General features: G+C 40.9%; 1 protein-coding gene across 8 annotated transcripts; it reads right to left on the bottom strand.

Annotated features, from left to right (window-relative positions):
- Positions 1–522: 522 nt before the first annotated feature.
- ZNF287 (zinc finger protein 287) lies at positions 523–21,569 on the bottom strand. Of its 8 annotated transcripts, XM_038536994.1 has the most exons (8): positions 20,776–21,167; positions 20,320–20,421; positions 19,616–20,216; positions 18,878–18,978; positions 16,974–17,100; positions 16,411–16,497; positions 5,141–6,688; positions 523–3,365 (listed from the first exon to the last, which is right to left on the bottom strand). In XM_038536994.1, the coding sequence occupies exons 3-8, from the start codon at positions 20,016–20,018 to the stop codon at positions 3,355–3,357; spliced, it is 2,277 nt and encodes a 758-aa protein (XP_038392922.1). In that variant the 5' UTR covers positions 20,019–20,216; positions 20,320–20,421; positions 20,776–21,167; the 3' UTR covers positions 523–3,354. The 8 variants fall into 8 exon arrangements, with proteins under 8 accessions (XP_038392922.1, XP_038392916.1, XP_038392920.1 ...); XM_038536988.1 differs by lacking the exon at positions 20,776–21,167 and adding an exon at positions 21,476–21,569 and having other exon boundaries at positions 523–6,688; XM_038536992.1 differs by lacking the exon at positions 20,776–21,167 and adding an exon at positions 21,476–21,550 and having other exon boundaries at positions 523–6,688; positions 20,320–20,366.
- Positions 21,570–23,208: the final 1,639 nt, after the last annotated feature.

Genomic DNA, 23,208 nt, shown 5'->3' with positions numbered 1-23,208 from the left:
CGTTGAATGCACTACTCCACCTGTAGAGCTGTGGCGGCCTTAAATGTTTTCACAGGACTTCAGCAAAAGTGTTGGAAGATACATTGAAAGGGGTGAGATTGGGGCAGGGTGAACACTTACTCGTTATGAAATGATCTTAACAAGGGTTGATTAAAAGCCTGAAATGAGGTAGTGGCAGTGGGGATCGAGAAGAGATGGAACTGGAATATATGGCAATAGGCTGTAACTACAGGTAAAGAACAGCGCAGCTTCTAACTTTCCTGCAGTTACTGTGAATTAAAAAAAAAAAAAGATTTTGGGGTGAAAGTTGTTTTAGATTAAATCCCCGAAGGTACTTCTGAGTTACTTCCAGGCAAGAACATTGACTAACCTGGTTCTGAAACTTGGGAAAGATCTGGGTGGGAGACCAAAATTGAAATGGGAGTAGAGAGGAGTGCATTCTTTGTTGGGCTATTCTCATTTTTAAAATGTCAATTTAAGAAACTGTATAGGAAGGGAGACAAAAACAAACTTCCAATGCTCTAATCTCAACAAAATACGTAATTTTATAAAATCATAGGTACATACTGTTTGTGCTCTGAATTTCCATTAGCATTAATCTTACAGGAAGAATTCAACTAAGTGCCAGAACCATGTGTTCCAACTCTTATTGTCACTGTATGACTATAGGACCTCAGGCAAGACACTTCAGCATCATGGGTATCACTTTCCCCATCCATCCAGAGGACTCCGTGTTGCTTGCAAGCTCACACATATATTTATACATATCACTATAGTGCACATGCTCACCAATTTTAATGGCTATAGTGTTCTAAGGGGCTAATAATTGTAGTGAAATATAGCCATGAAGAGAATAACAGAAATAGAGGACTAAGTACATTTACAGGCACATGCAAGTGAATCGATACCAGAAGATATAGTTGAAGAATGAAATCTAACACTCTTAAAGCTGTGAAAACCAAATAAAAGTTTAGCAAGAAAAACAAGCACGTAAATTTGCATGAAACAGATCCTCAGGATTCAAAGCTACATCTTACCAGAAACCTGCTTTGAAGAATGCGATGGGAAAGATGAGATTAGCTTATAAATATGTAAATTATCAGGACATATAACAGTTAAAACATACTAGGTATATTTTAAGTTGTTGTCTTAACTGCTAATTAACCAGAGAACTGACAAGCTCCCTTAAAATCTGCTGGCCTTGGCACAAGACCTCATGTGGTTACACTTGATGCCTTCTAATATACAAACACTTCTGTCCTCTCCAATTTAGCTGTATGCTTCCCAGTTTGTCCCAGTATGTAATTACATCTCTACGATTATTGTGTAAGTGATGAAATGGGTGCAAAGAGTTGCCTTTATGAGAACTTAAGTTGAATGGTTGGAAAGACTAAAAGGCTACTTGCTAATGACACCCCAGAAGCAAGGAGCATGCCTAGTGCCCAGATCTTGGTTTCTAAATATTTGCCTATTTAGTCAAAGATTGGGAAATGGCTCATTCATTCCATATCCAGGGCATTGAACCCAAGTTATGTCATGTCACAAGGAAATGAAGTCCCTAAAGACTAGAGGAGGAATGCCAGAGGATGAAAGAGCTACTTGAAGGGCTCCAACTGGCCAAGTTTGGGACAATTTGATCAACAGAGACAATGGCCATAATTGATTTTGAATACATGGAATCACTTGTCATCACTGCCAACTCCTTACTCTGAAAACTGGTAAGGAAAGGAAAAGATTTTAAGTATGACTTTACCTCTAGTGCATTCCCAGCTGATGACAGAAAGCTCTGTCCTACAGAATTATGCATCAGTAAACACAGAAAGAAAGAAAATTGCCATTTTGCAAACCTAGAATATGTGCTGCCAAATCAAGCACCCTATTTTGCAAATCTTAATGAAATAACTGGTTCAGGGAGTGATCATCCTCACTGGATATTAAAACTACCACATGACAGGTTGTTGGTAAACAGGTTATCTGTATGCTGCCAAAGTAGCAGTCCACAGATGAACCACTACAGGAAAAACATTATCTTCACATTGGTAAGACAGGGTGGTTACCATGTCACCTGATAGTCAACCAAATGTTAATCAGACTTTTGATGTGATGCAACAGGAAACACACCTGTAAAGTGTTAATGTTAAACATGCTGAGCCTGAATCCAGTCAACATTTTGGCCCTAAATGCTAGTTTACAGAAAACCACAGGGGTCACAGGAACCAGATAAACCACATGTAAACAATCAGTTAAATCTTGAATGTGAGACATTCTACAACTGACCTGCTATATTTAAAAGAAAAAAAAAAAGGTTATGGAGAAAATCAGAAGTGGGAGACACTTTGATAGATGAAACGGATATAACAAGTAAACATAATGTGTGAAATGTGACAGCATCAACAGGGAAAGTTTAAACAGGAAGCATTAGATATTTGAAAATTACTATTCATTTTTTGAGGTATGTAATGGAATGTGGTTATATGAAATTCTGTCCTTATTTTTATGAGATGCTGAAGTATTGGATGAAATGTCATGTCTAACTTTCCAACTGTTCAGTAAAAAATGTTTTAAAGCTAGGTGGCAGATACATAGTTTGTTTTATTAACTTTTCTGTATATTTCAACACCTTTGTAGTAAGAAAGTTGTGGAAAATAAGACTGCTAAAAAAAATTTGGATTACAAGTGGCTCAGACAACTGTTAAAGTGGGAAAAGTACAAAGATCTAGGATTCTCCATTCTTCTGATATTTTATAAGGGTATCAATTGCCTCAGTGGATCAATGGAAGACTTTATAAATGCATTATTTACATAAAATTCACAAAGGCAGGAAATACAAATTAAAGCAAAGGTGCTATGGACTATAATACTCCACACATTCATGCCAGGATGGAAAACAGAAGTGGTGTGTTAGGTATGAAGTGGCATTATAAATAAAAGTCGTATCTTAAATACAATGGTTATTTTCTAACATGGTAACTATGGCATAAGCATAACTTGAGTATTATGCAACCTGAAGACAATCTACACTTTGTGAAGAAAGATTCCATGACATCAGGGTTAGCTGATGTGAGGCTAAGGGAAAGCAATAACTTGAAGAAAACACTCAACAAGAAAGCCTTGAAGATGCTAGCACCCTAGGTCTTTCCTTCGGCACGTGTTTGTAGGATGTCCTTATCAACAGTAACATCCAAATGAAACTGCATGGTCTCAATATATGCTTAAATTTATATTTACGGCACCAGAATTTGTATCAATTTTTCTTCATCCAGCTCAGGAAAACTTCCTGTGCAGAGATGTCTGTCCCGTGATCTCTTTAGGATATTCCCCACTGTTAAGATGTAGAATTCTGATTCTTCAATTTTAAGTAGTTCCTATTACCCAATAAATAACAGTATTTAACATTTCTGTGCACATACGTACAAAAAAAGAATTTAAATTCAACCAGCTTCACTCCATATCTGTTAATTCTTATTACTCAATTCTAACTTACCTACTCATTAATTCAACAAACATATATTTGACCACTGTCCATATGCAAGGCACTGAAGAAACAAATTGAGCAGAATGAAATCTCAGCTCTCAGAATACAGTCTTATATTCTGGTAGTGGAATGCTGTGGATATGAAATTTATAGTATTTTACCTAGAAATAGGTAAAATTTGCATTTCTGCCAGTTTTCCTTTTATGTTTAGAACCCCCCCCCACAAACTTAGTTATTATTATTGCAACAATGATAGTTTCTGCATCAGTGCTTTTCCCAATAAATTTGTTTTCTGACATTTTAAAAGCAATTCCCAGTTATACTTATATATATGAAAAAGTACCAATTCCAATTATTCCTTTTTAAAATCAGTCACTTCATCTTTAGTTTCTTCTTAATAGGCTGGATTTTGTCTTATTCCATTAGCTGCTCTTACTTTTTTAAGTAAACCAGGTTAACAGCTCATGCTCTAAGTTACCTGTGCATTCTTTCTTCCCTGCTAAGTATTCACCCTTTTCTCCCTGACCCTCTTTCTGTAGTGCACTTAAATCTACTTTCTATTACTTATCTTTTCCTCACACTTTGTAAGTAGCTGCTTTCACTACTTCTTTGTCTTGGGATAGGGGGTCACATTCAGCAACCCATTTTAGTAGGCTTATGTTCATTCTGTGACATGTCCTTTGTCATCTTTCACTTTAGAAAGCTTTCTGTTGCTTAAAATAGCTGTTTTGTTTTGAACACAATAAGCCCTGAAAAGATCCAATTAGGAAGATTGGGCCTTGAGCACAGTAGGCACTCAAGAAATGTGTCTCAACAGAAACGGGCTTTCTGTGGTAAAATAGCCAAAGGGGAACCTTAAGGAATGAATTTAGGAATCAGGTGAAAAAAATGGGAATTTTATTCTTGTTTTTCCTTCAGGACAGATGTCAAAACCTAGTGAAACTAAGGCTAATAGGTTTTAAAGATGAATTTAAGGTTGGATGTTTAAGTTTTGCCTGTTTAACTAAATTTGTACAAATGTCTAAGGATTATATATACATTAGTTTATCCTAACAGATCAACTTCCCTTAAGTTCTTCCTTGAATATTTCAATATTTAAAGGAAAATGTGACTAAATGGTTGTCACATAAAAATTAAGATACTTTCGACTATATATATTTTGCAAATCTACTGGCTCCGCATGGCAGTTATGGCATAATAGGAAAAGGGAAGGGAACCCTTTATATATTTAAGGCTTCAAAGCTGGGAAGAAATAAAGGTCTGAAAGCAGCTTCTTCAATTATCCCAAGATCACTCACTAGTGTGAAATCCCTACTTGATGGAAGCTTCTCCAAGTTACATTCACAAGGTCTCATTAAGAAGTACGTGAAATACACTAAGAGTTGATGAGTTACAGATTTTTGAGTACTCTTACTGGGTTTCTTTCCGGAACTAAACTGATATCAAATAAAGGTTAAGAAGTGAATAAATTTTTCTCTTCAAATTTCACATTAAATTTAAATAGCTTATATCCACATTACTAATTCTGACACTTCTGCTGAAGGACATCTAACATATATTGCACTTCTCTTCAGTTTCTTTTGAATGTTTTAACAAAGTACAAAATAAAATTTGGATGAATTGAAAAACCTAAACCGAAGTCTCATTAATTATGATGTTTGGCACCTGTATGAACACGCTGATGCTGAATGAGGTTCGTACTCTGGGTGAAGGTTTTACCACAGATACGGCAGGCATAGGGCTTCTCTCCCGTGTGAATTCTCTGGTGTTGAATAAGGCATGTTCTCTGGCTAAAATCTTTATCACATTCATTACATTTATAGGGTCTTTCTCCAGTATGAGTTCTCTGATGTTGATTAAGTGATGAGGAATAAATAAAAGCTTTCCCACATTCGTTACACTTATACGGCTTCTCTCCAGTATGAATCCTTTGATGCTGAGTAAGATTGGCACCCTGTCTATATGCCTTCCCACATATATTGCATTTGAAGGGTTTTTCTCCGTTATGAATCCTTTGATGTTGAGTAAGGTGTACACTCTGGCTGAAGGCTTTCCCACACACACTGCATTTGTATGGTTTCTCCCCAGTATGTGTTCTATGATGTTGAGTAAGATTTGCACTCTGGCTGAAGGCTTTTCCACATATTTTACATATATAGGATTTCTCTCCAGTGTGAGTAGTCTGGTGTTGAATAAGAGTTGAGGAATGAGCAAAGGCTTTTCCACATTCATTACACTTATAACACTTTTCTCCAGAATGAATTCTCTGATGTCGAATAAGGTAAGTACTCTGACTAAACACTTTCCAACACTCATTGCATTTATATGGTTTCTTTCCAGTATGTATTTTTTGATGTTGAAGAAGGTGTGTACTCTGGCTGAAGGTCTTTCCACATTCGTTGCATATATAAGGTTTTTCACCAGTATGAACTCTCTGATGATTAATCAACGATGAACTGTGGCTGAAGGTTTTACCACATTCCAAGCATTTATATGGTTTCTCTCCAGTATGGGTCCTTTGATGTATAGTAAGGTGTGCACGCTGACTAAAGTCTTTTCCACAGTCATCACACTTATAGGGTTTCTCTCCAGTATGAATTCTTTGATGTATAGTAAGGTGTGCACGCTGGCTGAAGGCTTTACCACACTGGTGGCATTCATATGGTTTCTCCCCAGTATGCATTCTCTGATGTGCAATAAGGGATGAGATATGCCTAAACTCTTTCCCACATTCTTCACATTCATGAGATTTTTCTTTGGCATGGGTACTTTGGTGTTTCACAAAGGATGGGTTTTTCCTAAACTTTTTCCCACACACATTACATTTATAAGGCTTCTCTCCAGGATATATCTTTCTATGTACAATACCATAGGAGACATGATTGAAGGTTGCCCTGCCTTCATCATACATAGTTTTATTATCTGATTGGGGACCAAACTGAATAACTAGGTTTGAATGCTTTTCAAAATTATTTCTATATATATCATATTTACTAAAACACTCTTCCATAGGGTCATCTTCTTTTGAGATGACTGACTTCAAAGTGAAATTTCTTTCATTAGTGGGTATTTTCCTGAAGGTATCTGCTGCTTGCCTCTCGAATCTTTCATCATAGTCACAGGGTTCTTCCAATTTGATGGTCTGAGTTCCAGTCTTTGTGACTTTAGAAATATTTGTAACTGGAATACACTCTTGGGGTTCTGTTTTCCATTCTGGATTAAAAAGAATATAGAATATAGAAAGTTTTCCTCTATTTGGAGAAAGGAAACTGTCCAAACAGAAACAATATATTGAACATGAATAAAATGCCTAAAAAGACTATGGCTCCAACAACTTTGTAACATGGTACTCAAAGTTTGGGAAAAGAGAAGACAGGGGCAGAAAACCAGAGGGCAAAACTGTTGAAAAAGGAGAGGCTCCTCACTACTCAACAGGGGCACAGATTAATAAAATAGGCTTGGTCAGGTGACAGCACTAAGAGATGTGAAAACACCGTTGGATAACATGAGAGGACTTCCTGGATTGATTTATAGAAAGCAGACACTAACTCTCATTGAATCCTTCCAACCTACTCTGCACAATCCACACAGCATTCCAAAAGCAATTTCAAGGACAGCTCTCCATGCCCAAATATTCCTGGTAAATCTCTCACAGTAATAATACTCAAAGTACAGTCCCGAGACCCATGCATAAACACACTCTCACCTGAGAATGTGTTAAATTACTGGACAAACTGAATCAGAAACTTTGAAGGGAAAAGACCCTGAAGAGCCAAAGGAATGTTGAAAAAGAAAACCAAGGCTGGTGGCATCATAATTCTGGACTTCAAGCTGTTATAAAACTGTAAACATCAAGACAGCATGGTATTGGCACAAAAACAGATGCATAGATCAATGGAATAGAGAATCCAGAAATGGACCCTCAACTCTATGGTCAACAAATCTTTGACAGAGCAGGAAAGAATACCCAACAGAAGAAAGACCATTTCTTCAACAAATGATGTTGGGAAAATTGGACAGCCACATGCAGAAAAATGAAACTGGACCGCTTTCTTACACATGCACAAAAATAGACTCAAATGGATCAAAGACCTAAATGTGGAACAGGAATCCACCAAAATCCTAGTGGAGCAAACAGGCAGCAACCTCATGGACCCTGGCTGCAGCAAATTCTTGTTAGATGTGTCTCCAAAAGCAAGAGAAGCAAAAGCAAAAATAAACTATTGGGATTTCATCAAGATAAAAAGCTTTTGCACAGCAGAGGTAAACTGTCGACAAAACCAAAAGACAACTGACAGAATGGGAGAAGATATTTGTAAATGTCTTATCATATAAAGGGCTTACCTTCAAGATCTGTAAGGAAGGCAATTAAGCTCACCACTATATCACCAACGCTGTACTCCAAGATCTATAAGGAGTTTATCAAACTTAACACCCAAAAAACAAATAATCCAGTCAAGAAATGGGCGAAAATATGAACAGACATTTCTCCAAAGAAGACATATAAATGACCAACAGACATAAAAAAATGCTCAACATCACTTGGCATCAGGGAAATACAAATCAAAATCACCATGAGGGATGCCCGGGTAGCCTTCTTCTCCCTCTGCCTGTATCTCTGCCTCTCTGTCTCTCTCGTGAATAAATAAAATCTTAAAACAAAACCACAATGAAATACCACCTCACACTAGTCAGAATGGCTACAAGTAACAAGTCAGGAAATAACAAATGTTGGTGAGGATGCAGAGAAAAGGGAACCCTCTTACACTGCTGGTGGGAATGCAAGCTGGTGTAGCCACTTGTAAAACAATATGGAGATTCAAGAAGTTAAAAATAGAGCTACACTACCACCCAGCAGTTGCACTACTAAGTATTTACCCCAAAGATACAAACAGCGATCCCAAGTGATACCTGCGTTCCAATGTTTATAGCAGCAATGTTCACAATAGTCAAACTATGGAAAGAGCTCAGATGTCCATCGACAGATGAGTGAATAAAAAAAATGTGGTGTGTATATAGACATATATACGTACACAATGGAGTATTAGCCATCAAAAAATGAATCTTATCATTTTGCAATGACATGGATGGAACCAGAGGATATGCTAAGCAATATAAGTCAATCAGAGAAAGCATTATCATATGATTTCACTCATGCAGATTTTAAGAAAACAGGATCATAGGGGAAGGGAGAGAAAAATGAGACAAAATCAGAGAGAGAGAGACAAATCATAAGAGACTCTTAACTATAAGAAACAAACTGAGGGTTGCTTGAGGGGAGAAGGGTGGGTGGATGGGGTAACTGGGTGAAGGGCATGAAGGAGGGCACGTGATGTAATGAACACTGAATGTTGTATACAACTGATGAATCACTGACCTTGATCTCTGAAAATTATAATACACTATATGTTAATTAAATTTAATTAAAATAAGATTAAAAAGAAAAGAAATTTTGGGGGCACCTGGGTGGCTCAGCCAGGTAAGTGTCTGCCTTCAGCTCGGGTCATGATCTCATAGTACTGGGACTGAGTCCCACATTGGGCTCCCTGCTTAGCAGAGGATCTGCTTCTCCCTCTCCCTTTGCCGCTCCCCCTACCTGTGCTCTCTTTCAAATAAATAAATAAAATCCTTTTGTTTTTTTTAAGCAATTTTGGAGATAGGGCTGAGCAATCTGTTCTAGGAAGCCCTCCAGGGGGTTTTGATGCTCACTATAGTTTGAGCACCAGTGGCTTAAAGGAGAAAAGTTTAAAAAGTTCAAAACACTTCCACTTAACATATTCCGTCCCCAAATAATCCAGACTTTCCTATCCTGCTGTATCTTCTAACAAGTTACATATTTAACTTAAAATTTAAATTTATCCACATAATTTCAAGCTACTTCCTCAGAGCCTTCTATAGGTGCCACACAAATTCCAGACTTAGGCATTCTCTCTCTCTTTTTTAAGATTTTATTTAATTGGGGATGCTTGGATGGTTCAGATCATGTCCCTGGGTACTCGGATCAAGTGTCACACATCAGGTTCCCCACAGGGAGCCTGCTTCTCCCTCTGCCTATGTCTCTGCCTCTCTCATGAATAAATAAAATCTTAAAAAAAAAAAAGATTTTATTTGAGAGAGAGAGCACAAGCTGAGGGAGGGACAGAGAGAGAGGGAGAAACAGACTCCCTGCTAAGCATGGAGTCAGACACGGGGCTTGATCCCAGGACCCTGAGATCATGACTGAGTGGAAACCAAGAATTGAGTACTTAACTGACCAAGCCACCCAAGCACCCCAGACTTAGACACTCTCTTAAAATAACTTCTCTACCTATTAAAAAAATATTAAGGCTCAGCTCTTGCTTTTTTCTTTTTTTTTTTTTTTAATATTTTTTTATTTATTCATGAGAGATACAGAGAGAGAGAGAGAGGCAGAGACACAGGCAGAGGGAGAAGCAGGCTCCATGCAGGGAGCCCGACGTGGGACTCAATCCCAGGTCCCCAGGCCAAATAAAATCAGGCCCTGGGCCAAAGGCGGTGCTAAACCGCTGAGCCACCTGGGCTGCCCAGCTCTTGCTTTTCTTTCTTAGAATCCTAAAGTACAGAATCATATGAATTTGCCTTTTTGTAGGTCAATATGGCTGAAATATCAGCAGTCTCATGTGATTCAACCTAACAAAATGTTGGGGCCATGACAGCATTGGCCTTACATTAGTACTTCATAACTTTGTGTGCTTCTTGTATTTCCAACTTAGATGCAAACTGAGAATAGAATAGCTTGTGTTTCTTTTCCATTTCCTTCAGAAAATGGCCCAAGACTCTGGATATGGTGGCCACTCAACTGTTAAAACAAATGACAATAATTCATTGTAAAAAGGAGAACCAAATGAAAGCATACACGTACAAATAAAGGTGAAGAAACAAACAGAAAAATCCTTGTCTTCAAACCTGGCTGCAAAGCAATCAAATATGTATTTATTGATGCCTATTATGTTTCCAGTATGACGGTTTAAAACAAATTTAAATTATAATATCTTCCGTGAAATTAGGTTGAAAACACAAGACTTTCAAATATTAAGAAAATTGCTGATAATGAAATATAATCATATATGGAATTTATAATATAGTGAAAATGGTACTGGACAGTTCAGATATTTTCTAAGATGCTGATCTAAGTATAAAAACCTTATATCCATTCCACAGAATCATGTGCAGTCATTAAAAGTGATAGCTGCCATTTATCAGTAAAGGACTAGAGTAAGGAATAATTGAATAGTGATAACATAAAAATAACTAGGTACATTGATATAAGAAGTTGTGTAGGACATATTACTCGGAATAAATGGTATTTAACATTATATAGAGCAAAATGCCATGATATGCCATAGGTATCATAGATACACATACATAAATAATAATCTAAGGGGTGAAGATTCTGGTAATGGAGGAAGAGAGGGAGACATACATTTCATTTTCCTTCCTTATACTGACTGAATTTACAAATGACTTTTATTACTTTGATTCAGATACAAAAATCAGAGCTGACATTAGAAAATAGTTGGGAGTAATATTAAATGAAAAAAGTAGTCCCATAAAACTAGCATGAAAGTGCACTGGAACTAGACAAGTGGACATGAACAGACATTTCTGTTCTGAGAGACTAGACAACTAGTCAACTAGATCATGACCTGAGCCAAATGTCATCAAAGTGCTAAGAAGATTATAGATTTTTATTATTTTATTATTTTTAAAGATTTTACTTATTTATGCATGAGAGACACACACACACAGAGAGGCAGAGACACAGGCAGAGGGAGAAGCAGGCTCCATGCAGGGAGCCCGACATGGGACTCGATCCCCAGTCTCCAGGATCAGGCCCTGGGCCAAAGGCAGGCACTAAACCACTGAGCCACCGGGGCTGCCCGAAGATTATAGATTTTTAAAAAATACTTTCTAATTCTCAATATGTTGGCCATATAACTTTTTGCTACTTAGTACTAGAAATGTAGTTGCATTTTTTTGTTGTATTATTTTTATATAAAAAAATATTTAAAAACTCTCTCAAACCAAGATCTGTTACTCTCCCCTCCAGAACGAAATGACAATGTTAATGAATTGTATAGGTAGATGTATGTGCACAAAATGAGACAGTACCAGAAGCTGAGTTTAAATCTTTTTTTTTTTTTTTTTTTTTAAGATTTATTTTTGGGATGCCTCGGTGGCTCAGGGGTTGAGCATCTGCCTTTGGCTTAGGGCATGATCCCAGAGTCCCGGGATCGAGTCCTGCATCAGGTCCCCTGCATGGAGCCTGCTTCTCCCTCTGCCTGTGTCTCTGCCTCTCTCCGTGTCTCTTATGAATAAATAAAATCTTTTAAAAAAATTAAAAGATTTTTTTTTTTTTGAGAAAGAGAACACTCTCTCATGAGAGCAAGCATGTGAAAGCGGGGAGGGGCAGAGGGAGACAGAGAGAGAGAATCTTAAGCAGGCTCTGCACTGAGTGTGGAGCCCAATGCAGGGCTCAATCTCATGACCCTGAGATCATGACCTGAGACAAAATCAAGAGCTGGATGCTCAACTAACTGAGCCACTCAGATACTCTGTTAATTCTGATTCTATGTCTGGATGCTCAACTAACTGAGCCACTCAGATACTCTGTTAATTCTGATTCTATGTAATCATGGCAATTCTATGTATCTATGGCAGTGTACTATATACCTAAAAAGGAAGTACTAAAGGTATAATGAGCTTAAAATAACACGTATAAACCTTGATGATGAAGAAATTGCTACCATAAAGACAGATGTTTAAACCAGTTTACTGGTAATTCAAAAATTAGTATTATTAAGCAGTGCTTAAACATATAGATTTAACAAGAAAAGGAGTAGTTGGAAATATAAGTGTCTACTGGTCAACAGGGCCAAAAAGCGGCACAATACTTCTCATAGATGAAATCAGTATCGACTCAGCTACTCAAAAAAAGCTTTACTTGGGGTGTGGGGGGTGGGGGTGAGGATGATTTGAGTTGAACCTGAAGGAATGGCTAGGTCCTTTCTTTTTTTTTTTTTTTTTTTTTAAGATTTTATTTACTTATTCATGAGAGACACAAAAGCAGAGAGAGAGAGAAACAGAGACACAGGCAGAGGGAGAAGCAGGCTCCATGCATGGAGCCTGATATGGGACTGGATCCCAGGATTCTGGGATCATTTCCTGAGCTGAAGGCAGATGCCCAACCATTGAACCACCCAGGCGTCCCCCCACCCCCCTTTTAAGATTTATTTATTTATTCATGAGAGATACTGACAGAGAGAGACTGAGACACAGGCAGAGGGAGAAGCAGGCTTCTTGCAAGGAGCCCGATGTGGGACTCGATCCTGGACCCGAGGATCATGCCCTGAGCGAAACGCAGATACTCAACTGCTGAGCCACCCAGGAGTCCCTGGCTAGGTCCTAAATAAAGAACTAGAAAAGTTCCGAGACAGGAATGGCCATTGAGGACCAATACTACTATTCTATGTGTGAATTATCAAAGTTTCCACTTCCTGAAATATGATTAATTAGATATCCTACTCAAGATTTGGCTTATTATGTATCTCTAAGCTGGTAAGAAAGGAAAATCTTCAGAGGCCAAAAATCAAGCAAAAGCAGGACGATAGAAGTCTCCAGCAGGAGCTGATTGAGATAGCTCCTCATTCTGGTTAATGGCCTTAATGACCTTCCACTTCCACTTTGAGGATGCAAGGGGTCCAGGGGCCAGAAAGCAGAGCCTGGTGCTTTAACAAGGAAGTGAGGCTGACAAGACTCCTCAGCTTAGAGGATTATCATCTGCTTTAGGGACTGGTTAGAAAAACACAAGGGTAGCCCTGGTGGTGCAGTGGTTTAGCGCCGCCTGCAGCCCAGGGCGTGATCCTGGAGACCCTGGCTCTCTGCATGGAGCCTGCTTCTCCCTCTGCCTGTGTCTCTGCCCCTCTCTCTCTGTCTCTATGAATAAATAAATAAAATCTTTAAAAAAAAAGAAAAACACAACAAAGCCTAAAAAAAAATCTCACTTCTATAGAAGGCAAAAAGGAGCTTGTCTTTCTCAGTCTTGATGCTCTTTAGAGGCAGAATATTCTCCCCCTACGATATGTAACCATAAAATGCCCCCTCTTGCAGACTACAGCCCCAATGCCTGTTGCCCGAATGATCTAAAAAACTACTCAGGGTCAAATTAAAGTAGTCCCAGACTGGCAGTGCCTTTCAGAAGCCTATCCTGACATTAGTCCAGGCTCTTGTCCGTTATATCATGCATGTTTCTTCAGTGTTTAGAGTGCGCCAAAATCATTCCACAGAGAATTTACTGTGCTGTAGGTATAGTCTGTGCTACAGGTACATATAAGTCATTCTGCTATAAATTATTAAAACAATTAAAAAATAAGCTTTTCAAGTAGTATTACCCAAACTTGGGACAACTGAGCATGAAAACAAGCAAACAAAACAAACCTGGAATTAATGGACTAATAACACTGAATTTTGAAAAATTCTATTGGTCCATAGTGACATGTTCACATAAGACATGAGGTTGGAGGGATCCCTAGGTGGCTCAGCGGTTTGGTGCCTGCCTTCCGGCCAGGATGTGATCCTGGAATCTCCAGGATCGAGTCCCACATCAGGCTCCCTGCATGGAGCCTGCTTCTCCCTCTGCCTGTGTCTCTGCCTCTCTCTGTCTCTCATGAATAAATAAATAAAATCTTAAAAAAAAAAAAAAAAAAGACATGAGGTTGGAGGAAGAACTATTTTTTTTATAGGAGACACTACTGATACTTTAGGAAAGAGGAATTCTGAATCAGAAAATCTATCCTGCAATCAGCAATGTAATAATGTAAGAATCAACAGGGGATGCTAAAAGTCCCTAAATAAAATAGCACCAGGGAATCCCTCGGTGGCTCAGCGGTTTAGTGCCTGCCTTTGGCCCAGGGCGCGATCCTGGAGTCCCGGGATCGAGTCCCACATCGGGCTCCCGGCATAGAGCCTGCTTCTCCCTCCTCCTGTGTCTCTGCCTCTCTCTCTCTCTATGTCTATCATAAATAAAAATAAAAAATAAAATAGCACCAGGGAATGGAATAGTCAGGTGGCCTCATCACTTGTTGATTATAAAGACAAAAACGCACCTTTAAAATGGAGAGATCTGGTCAACAGCACCTCAACTAAAATGAGTTTCACCAACGATGAGATGAAGGGCAATGGAGAGTACACACCTGTGATGTTTTATGGTAAACCTATTTCATCTGGATCTAAACATACGGAAACAATCAGGCAAATCTAGATTGTGGGTCATTCTGAAAAAACCTGGCCTGGATCCTTCAGAAAATGTCAGAAGGAAAGAAGAATGGAAGGAGAAAAAGGAAAGACAAGAGGCTGAGGAACAGTTCTAGATTAAAAGGGGCTAAAGAACCAGGATAAGCAGCATAGGATTCCTGACTGGAGAGAAAAATATCTATGCAGAATATTTGGGGACAGTGGGGAAATCTGAGTATTTGACTATACATCAGATGATGTTACTGTATAAATGTTAAAAATATTTGGGGTGAGACAAGGATGCACCAAAATAGAAGAATGGTCATGGTCTTAGGAGAGAACGGGCAGAAATATTTAGGGGTAAGATGTCACAATCCCTGCAACTAACTTTCAAATGGTTCAGACAAAAACAAAGTGTGTGTGCGTGTGTGTAAAGAGATAAAGCAAAGGGGTGCCTGAGTGGCTCAGTCAGTTAAGCATCTGACTCTTGATTTCAGCTGAGGTCATGATCCCAGGGTTGGTGAGATGGAACCCTGTGTCAGGCTCCAAGCTTAGAGGGGAGTCTGCTTCAGATACTCTCTCTCCCTCTGCCCTCCCTTCTCCCAAAAAGAGATAAAACAAAGGTGACTAAATGATGGTAGCTGGTGGTTCCAGGTGAAAATTATATAGGCGTTCGATGTACCGATTCTCTAACTTTTCTATATGTTTGAAGTTCTTGTGGAGGAAAGAAGAAAGGAATGCGAACAATCAAAAAGTCCATCAATAGGGAACAGATTCAATAAATAATGAGATACACAATAAAATGTGATGCATATATTAAAAAAAGAGAACAAGGAAGGTCTTCATAATCTTATTTGGAACATCTCTCAAGGTATGTTTTTAAGTAAACAAAAGCAAAGTACAAAACTGTATGTACAGTTTGCTACCATTTCTGTTAGAAAATGAAGGAGGCAGGGCACCTGGCTGGCTTAGTCAGTAGAGGTTGATCTCAGGGTTACAAGTTCAAGTCCTACGTTAGGGGTAGAGATTACTTAAGGAGGAAAAAACATTTTTTCCCCCAAATGATATAAAGAAAGCACCCCAAATATAGGATTTTTTGGGAAAAACATCTTTATATCAGCTTTATATGCAAACAAAACACTCAAACAGAAACAACTAGAAATAAGCACCAGTGGTTAGGTGCTGGGAGATACAGGAACTGGGTGAATGCACTATACAGTAAGAGAACATTTTTGAACCTTTTGAAGATTTTTTTTTTAATTAGAAAATAAAAGAATGAGTTAGAGAAGTGGAGATTGGAGGCTGGAAACTAGAGAAGTGGTTTGTTGGTAAATAGAATAAAAGAAACCAACAAAGAAGAAGGTCTAAAACTTAAAATTTTAGAGACATTTATGCATGCTTAAAAAAGAAGGAGGGGGCCATGGCACAGTGAAAGCCCCTGACAAAGCTGGGGATGGGACCCAGGGCTCACAGAGAAGGATAAGATGACACACAGAGGAAAAGGTGGAACAATGGTGTTTGGGAACTCTTCCTGAAGGTGGCCTCTGTTAAGGAAGCAATGCCAGTTCAGTGTTCCTGACAAGCACGGTGTCATGTGGAGAATGACTTGGCCATATTTAGAAAATATTATCTCACTGCTCTTACGCTCCTAAGTGCAAACAATCTCATGACAGTTATTCTCTCACCTGGACTAGGGCCTTCTAAGATTTCTTTTATCACCATCCATGGTTCTTCCAGTATGGGAATCACAGTTGGCCGGTACACTGTAAGTCCTGTTCAGGAGAAATATAAGGAGTTTTATCTTGGAGATAAATAGTTGTTCAAATTTTATCGCCTGACTTCTACCTATCTGTGAGGACAGACTTCTATGGGAAAACAATGGTGTGGACATCATATAGTGGGAGAATAGGTCAGTCCTTCTCAGAGCTAGGATAAAAATTTCCTGCTACTCTGGAAATATGCACAAAGAGATCATGGCAGAAGGTGATCACAGGAAAAGTAGGGAGTGGGCAAGGTGCAGTGTTGTGTGGAAGCCCTGGGAAACTGTGCATCAGTTTTCAGTGATCTTTCACTTAGAAACCTTTTATTTGGGAAAATGGAGAACACAACATTTCTATGCCCAAATCTGAGGAGTACACTCACACCTCCCAGGCCCCATTCTTCGCAAAGTGCTTCAGAGGCCACCATAACAACAGAGGAAAGGAAGATGGAAGGTATGCTGGCAGGAGAGGATGCAGAGGACACTTACCCAGAGAAACCATGTTCCAGTAGTTCTGTAATGTCACAGTCTTATACAATTCCTTCTGTACAGGACGCATTATCTCCCAGTCCTCCTGGGTGATATCCACAGCCACATCTCTGAATGTCATTGATTCCTGAAACATCAAACATAACTTGGTTCAAGAACTGGTAGGAGGAGGGTAGTGACAACATCAGAACCCCAGGTACATGTGTGGTGGTGGTGGGGAATCAGAATCTTGAGTTTTTGTGGTAAGACCTTAATGGTTATAGAGTTAAAACCCTCACCCAAGTTATGGGTGAATTGTCCTACAGGAAATCTGAAAATACAGAATTTATAATTGCTTTTTCAGCTGATACAAGTGTATTAGTGGCTTCGTCTTAAAGAAGAGTTTCATACAGATGACATAGTTGAATGGCTGTGCTTTTCAAGCTTTGCCTTAAGAATTCAGTGTGTTATCATTTGAAATTTTAAGATATATTTGTGTGCTCTATGATGAAATGCAGAGCCCTTCCTTCCTTTTTAGCACTTTTTTTTTTTTTAAGATTTTATTTATTTATTCATGAGAGATACACAGAGAGAGAGGCAGAGACAGAAGCAGGCTCCATGCAGGGAGCCTGACGCAGGACTCGATCCCGGGACTCTAGGATCACTCCCTGAGCCAAAGGCAAATGCCCTAAGCGCCAAACCACCCAGGCGTCCCTTCCTTCCTTATTAAAATAAAATTGGGACCGAAACCACACTGATGAACTGTTAGACTTTTCAATACATTTCAGTCTGGTAAGGTTAGTATGCCTCTTTGCTCCTTTTCTTTCCTTTGTTTAAAAAAAAGAAAAAAAGATTCCTCTTACATATTTTTCAAATAAACTAAGTTCCTTAAAAAAATTGTATTGGGTTTTCAAGTTCTATTGTTTATAATTTAGGGAAAATAGACAATTTTACAACATTCAAGGCTTTAGTATGATACACAACATGGATGTACCGCAGAATTTATATTATTTTTAGTCCTAGATGTCTTAAATTTTGGGGGTCGGGAAAACTGCATGGAACCTTTTATTGCATTTTACCATTTGTCTGACTTTATTTTTTTAAAGATTATTTATTTATTTGAGAAGGAGAACATAAATAGGGAGTAAGGGCACAGGGAGAGGGAGAAGCAGAATCTGTGCTGAGCAGGGAGCCTGATGTGGGGCTCAAACCCCAGGACCCTGAGATCACTGACGACCTGAGCTAAATGCAGATGCCTAACTGACTGGACACTCCCATTTTCCTGATTTTAATGTATAGGTAAGAAAGTGCTTCTCTTCTTTTTTTAAAAAGTAAGCTCTATGTCCAACAGGAGGCTTAAACTCATGACCATGAGATAGAGTCACATGCTCTACAAACTGAGCCAGCTACCCCTGAAAATGATTAATTTTCATGTCATTTTCTGTAGTAATCACCTTACTCATATTTTCTACTACTGTTCCCCAGTTTTTCCCTGGATTTTCTTAGGGTTTTCAGCTAAACAATCATATCACCAATGAATATTAATTTTACTCTACCCATCTCAGATGTATATTTTTATCTGCGAGATGAAAGTAAAACTTTCTCTGAAGCTGGCCTGATAGAACACAATCAGGCACCGAACCTGATTCATCTGGCTCTTGAGGTCAATCCCTTAACCTCTCTGCAATGCTGCTGCCTTAAAATCAGTGAGGAAAGGTCTGTTGGGGGAAGGCAAAGGGAACCTATTTCCTATAAAGGGCAGTCACTTACCTTAACGGGCCAACATGGATTTAAAGACAGAAACTGATGAAGTCCTAGATTGGGCTTTTGGGGGTGCAGAAGTTTTAGGGCCAGGACATAAAACGTCCCTCATACAAATACCTCCAAGAAGCCATTTTAAAATCATAGAAGAAACTAACACTTACTTTGGTCACCAAGTCATTTAACCACCCTGCCTGGAAAGCAGGTCTTCCTTTGGGGTCTTCCTCTTGGGTCTCTTGGGGAAGGGCAGAGTTCTGAGGAGCAGCTAGGGAAGGGAGACCATGATGATTAGTCCTGTTTGAATAGCCAAGGAAACTCTTCACCAAATAGATGCCTATACTCTCCTATAGTGAGGAATGAGAAAGAAACCAAAAATAGCACCCCTACTTCAAAGAACCAAAGTGAAGGACCAATGACTTATCCTAAGATATCTGTGTAGACCTCAAAGATAAGTCTGTTCTGGGACTGCTAAGGAAACGTACAAATTCCCCATTTTCTACTAAATCTTCATGTGATGTCAATTTTGGATGATGTCTCTTAATAAGGAAACATTCTCTGGACTCTCTTCTACCTTCTTGGAAGCATGTTATTGTAACATCTAATTCAAAAAGGAAATGATTTATTGACAGACTGGTTCAAACCTTTGCAGGTGAAATTCCTGAGGGCTCACACGGGGGTAACTGGATTGTAGTCTGGTCACTGTTTTAGGGCACTAGGTAATGTGTGTTTGGTCTCAAGCAGTCTGGAAGGAGCACAGCATGCACGATGGGGTTCTTGTTAAAGCCTGTTCTCACTCACTGTCCTTTGCTCTCCCCAATTTCTTTAAAGGGCTGCTCGGTGGTATGCTGGTTGTCTTCTCTAACCACCCAGGATTCCTCCCCTTGCTGCCCTACAATTCTCACCTTCCTCTTCTAGAATCTGAGTCAAATCCTCCACCAGAGTCACCACTTCCTCACTGCTCTCTGGGTACTGGGACTTCACCCAAGTCCTAACCTCCCCAGGCAGGATGGTCAGGAACTGCTCCAGCACCAGCAGATCCAGGATTTGCTCCTTTGAGTGAATCTCAGGTCTCAGCCATTTAAGGCAAAGTTCTCGGAGTTGATTCAATGCCTTTCGAGGACCAGCTAGGTCTGGATATGGAAAATTCCTAAAATTCTGTCGACAGGTCTCAGTGTCACGCAAGATTCTTGATGCAAGGGTTTCCTTCTCAACATTGTGGGGTCCACTCTGAGCCTTGTCTGGCTTCCACATTAGAAGGACTTGGGAGCGTGAAGAATTGGTCATCCTCTTGCACGAGGCTAACATGGCTACAGACAGGAGAGTCAATCTGGCAATATCCTTTAGATCTCCAGTAGTGAGCCAGCCGCTTGAAGTCTCATGCTAGAGCCACAAAGACATTATATCAAGGGCTGCTGCAGTCAGGGGCACAAGAGGATCAAGGTAGAGTTAGCAGCCGCAGTTACAAATTCTGAGCCCAGAACTTGCAGGGATGGTTAAGAGACTCTGAAACACAAAAACAGACCATAAAGTCAAGAATTCTGATGCTCTCTGCTATACACAAACAGAAACAGCTTATTCAGTGTGTACAGATAAACACAGACTTTACCTTGGTCTTCCTCTCCTACATCCTCAGACTTGTGAGATACATGCAATCTGTTGGGGACAGGGGTTGGGACTGCCATCAAAAGGTAGTAATAGAAGCAAAGACCTGAATCATGAGCAAAACAACAGATCAAACTTCTAACTTGTTGAAAAAGAAATCAAACTTTTACGGGGGTGGGGAGGGGAGCTTCAGTATTTTTCTGATGTTACAGAAGCTATTCAAGGACTGACTCTCAGTAACAAGAGTGAATCTATTAGGTACTTAGAACAAACTGGGTGGAGAATCTTTCTTTCTTTCTTTCTTTCTTTCTTTCTTTCTTTCTTTCTTTCTTTCTTTCTTTCTTTCTTTCCCTTCCTTCTTTCTATTTATTTATTTATTTATTTATTTTGAGAATCTTTCTTAATCAAGCGCTCAAGGTTCCCAGGGAAACTGTCAAGGAAAAAAGGGCGAGCCATTTACCTCCTTTGCATATTAATGCCAACCTATTCTAGCTTTTCACTATCTGAGGGCTGGAGAGACAAGCCGGTTGAACTGGAAAAAAAGTCGACGAGGCTGATGATTTGAAGCCCTCTTAAATGCTTCTATGCAGACAATTCTTTATGAATAAATGTGAAACCAAGATTCCCGAAGAAAAGCTTAGAACAGGCCAGTCCCGGCGACCTGACACCACCTGTCCCCAGGTTCCAGCTCCGAGCCGGGCTCAAGCTCAGCCGTGTAACCAAAGCCAACCGTTTAGCAGGCCCTGCAGAGGAGATGCGCCGGCCTCGCCCGCCGCCTCCCCTTCCCGGGCCGGTGTCCCTCGCTCTTCAGTCGGAGGGTCTCGGCCGGCGGGGGAGTGGGGACCCGGCCGCCACAGCACCCTGCACCCCGTGCTCGCCTTCTCAGCAGGCCGCGGGCGCGGACGGCCGCACGGGGACGGGCTGGGGCTCCGGCCGGGGACCGCGCGGACACTCGCCCCCGGCGCCCTCGACATCGTTACCTGTCGCCGGGAGCCGGCGGACGCGCACCCGGAGCGGCCCGGGAGGCCCGGGGCACGCAACAATGGCGGCGGGGGCGCGGGCGCCTGCGTGGCGAGCTCAGCCCCGCGCCGCACAGGGGCCTCTGGCTCCGCCACTTCCCTAGCCCGGGAAGCACGACGTGTCTCGGCCGGGAGCCGCACCTTCCAGCCGGGTCCTGAGAAGCCTGGTCCGGAACGCACCGCGCCTCGGCTCCGCCGCGACCTCGCCTCAGCGCCACTGCGCATGTGCGCAAGGGGAACGCTGCGCGCCCGCCCAGCCAATGGGAAGCCGCGTCCCGGCCCCCCTCCCGCGGAGCCTCATTCCTAGGACCTGTCTCCATGGTAACCTCCTCCACCCATCACTGCGACTTGCTCGTTAGCCTGCAAGGTTCTAAGGGAACTTTAAAGTTTCCCGGGCCAGAGGCAGGTCTGGTGGATGACCTGGAGGTCGGGGAGCTACTGGCATCTCGGGGGGGGGGGGGGATGCGGATGGGCGGGGGGCGGTTAACGCTCCGCCCTAATTAACCAGAGAAAACCTGGGGCCAGAGTTCTAGAGGAAGGAGGGGCAGGGAAGATGCGGGCCCAGAGGCCAAACAACCCAAAGTGCGTTTTCCGGCTTTACTGTACTTACACATCGACTACGAAAGGTTCTGAGTCCCTCCCTCAGGAATCTGATTCTGACTGGAAAAAGGGATGACATCCGATAGCACGCTGTTTACAGGGATACAACTGACCCACATAAAACGCTTGAAAATAAAAAGAACAACATTCTAGGCGCTCCTGTTATCTACTGCTGTGTTGGCAAACCACCCAAAACTTAATGGTCTTAAAGAACAACCACCGTATTATGCTCCTGGATTTTGTGGGTCAGGAATCTGGAAGGGGAACAGTGGGCATGGCTCTTAATTTGCTCCATCGTGTCTGGGGGCTCAGTTGAGATGATTTGAGGGCAGGGAGGGCCCATTTCCAAGATGACCTGCTCACTCACATGTCTTGTGGGTGGGCTGAGATGGCTTAAGGATGAGCTCAGCTTGGATTTTAGCAGAGGGGCCTTTTCCACGTGAGGGACTCAGGCCAGTTGGATTTCTCACACGGCATCTCTGGGGCTTCAAGAGCAGATATTCTAGTGAATAGGAAAGAAGCTTCATGGCTCATGACATAGCTTTGGAAGTCACAATGCATCATGCCATCATACATTTGATCAAAGCACTCACAAGTCTGTGCAGAATCAAGGTGAGGCAAATGTTGACTCTCTTTCTTGATGGGAGGAGTGTCATAGTCTTAATATCACTACAATAGGCAAATTTGAACAAAAATAAATTGGGCAGTGTGAAGGTCTTTGATGTGTCCACTTGGCTAGGCGATAGTGTCCTGCCATTCAGTGAAGCATGAATTTAGGTGTTGCTGGGAAGGTATTTTCTAGATATGGTTAAAGTGCATAAGCTCAGTTGAATTAAGTTGGGAAGATTAATCCTAGATAACTTGGGTGGGCCTGATTCAATCGGTTGAAAGTCCTTAAAAACAGAATCAGGGCTTCTCTGATGAAGAAGAAACTGTACAAAGCTTCCAGCCTGCTTCCTGACAGATTGCCCTATGGATTTTGATCTTGCCTCGTCAGCCCTCACCATTAAGCCAATTCCTTGTAAAAAAATTTTTTTAAGATTTTTTTTTATTCATGAGAGACATAGACAGAGAGAGGCAGAGACATAGGCAGAGGGAGAAGCAGGCTCCCCACTGGGCAAGGAGCCTGATGTGGGATGCGATCCCATGACCCTGGATCGCCACCTAAGCCAAAGGCAGATGCTCAACCACTGAGCCATCCAGGTGCCCCCCCCCCTGTAAAAATCTAATACATACGTTCTGCTGCTCTGGCTGAACCCTGACTGATACAGGTA

Source organism: Canis lupus, chromosome 5, assembly GCF_011100685.1.
Source record: "Canis lupus familiaris isolate Mischka breed German Shepherd chromosome 5, alternate assembly UU_Cfam_GSD_1.0, whole genome shotgun sequence".
Classification (NCBI taxonomy): domain Eukaryota; kingdom Metazoa; phylum Chordata; class Mammalia; order Carnivora; family Canidae; genus Canis; species Canis lupus.
The sequence above is the reverse complement of the archived record's forward strand: the minus strand, read 5'-3'. Positions and strand labels throughout refer to the sequence as shown.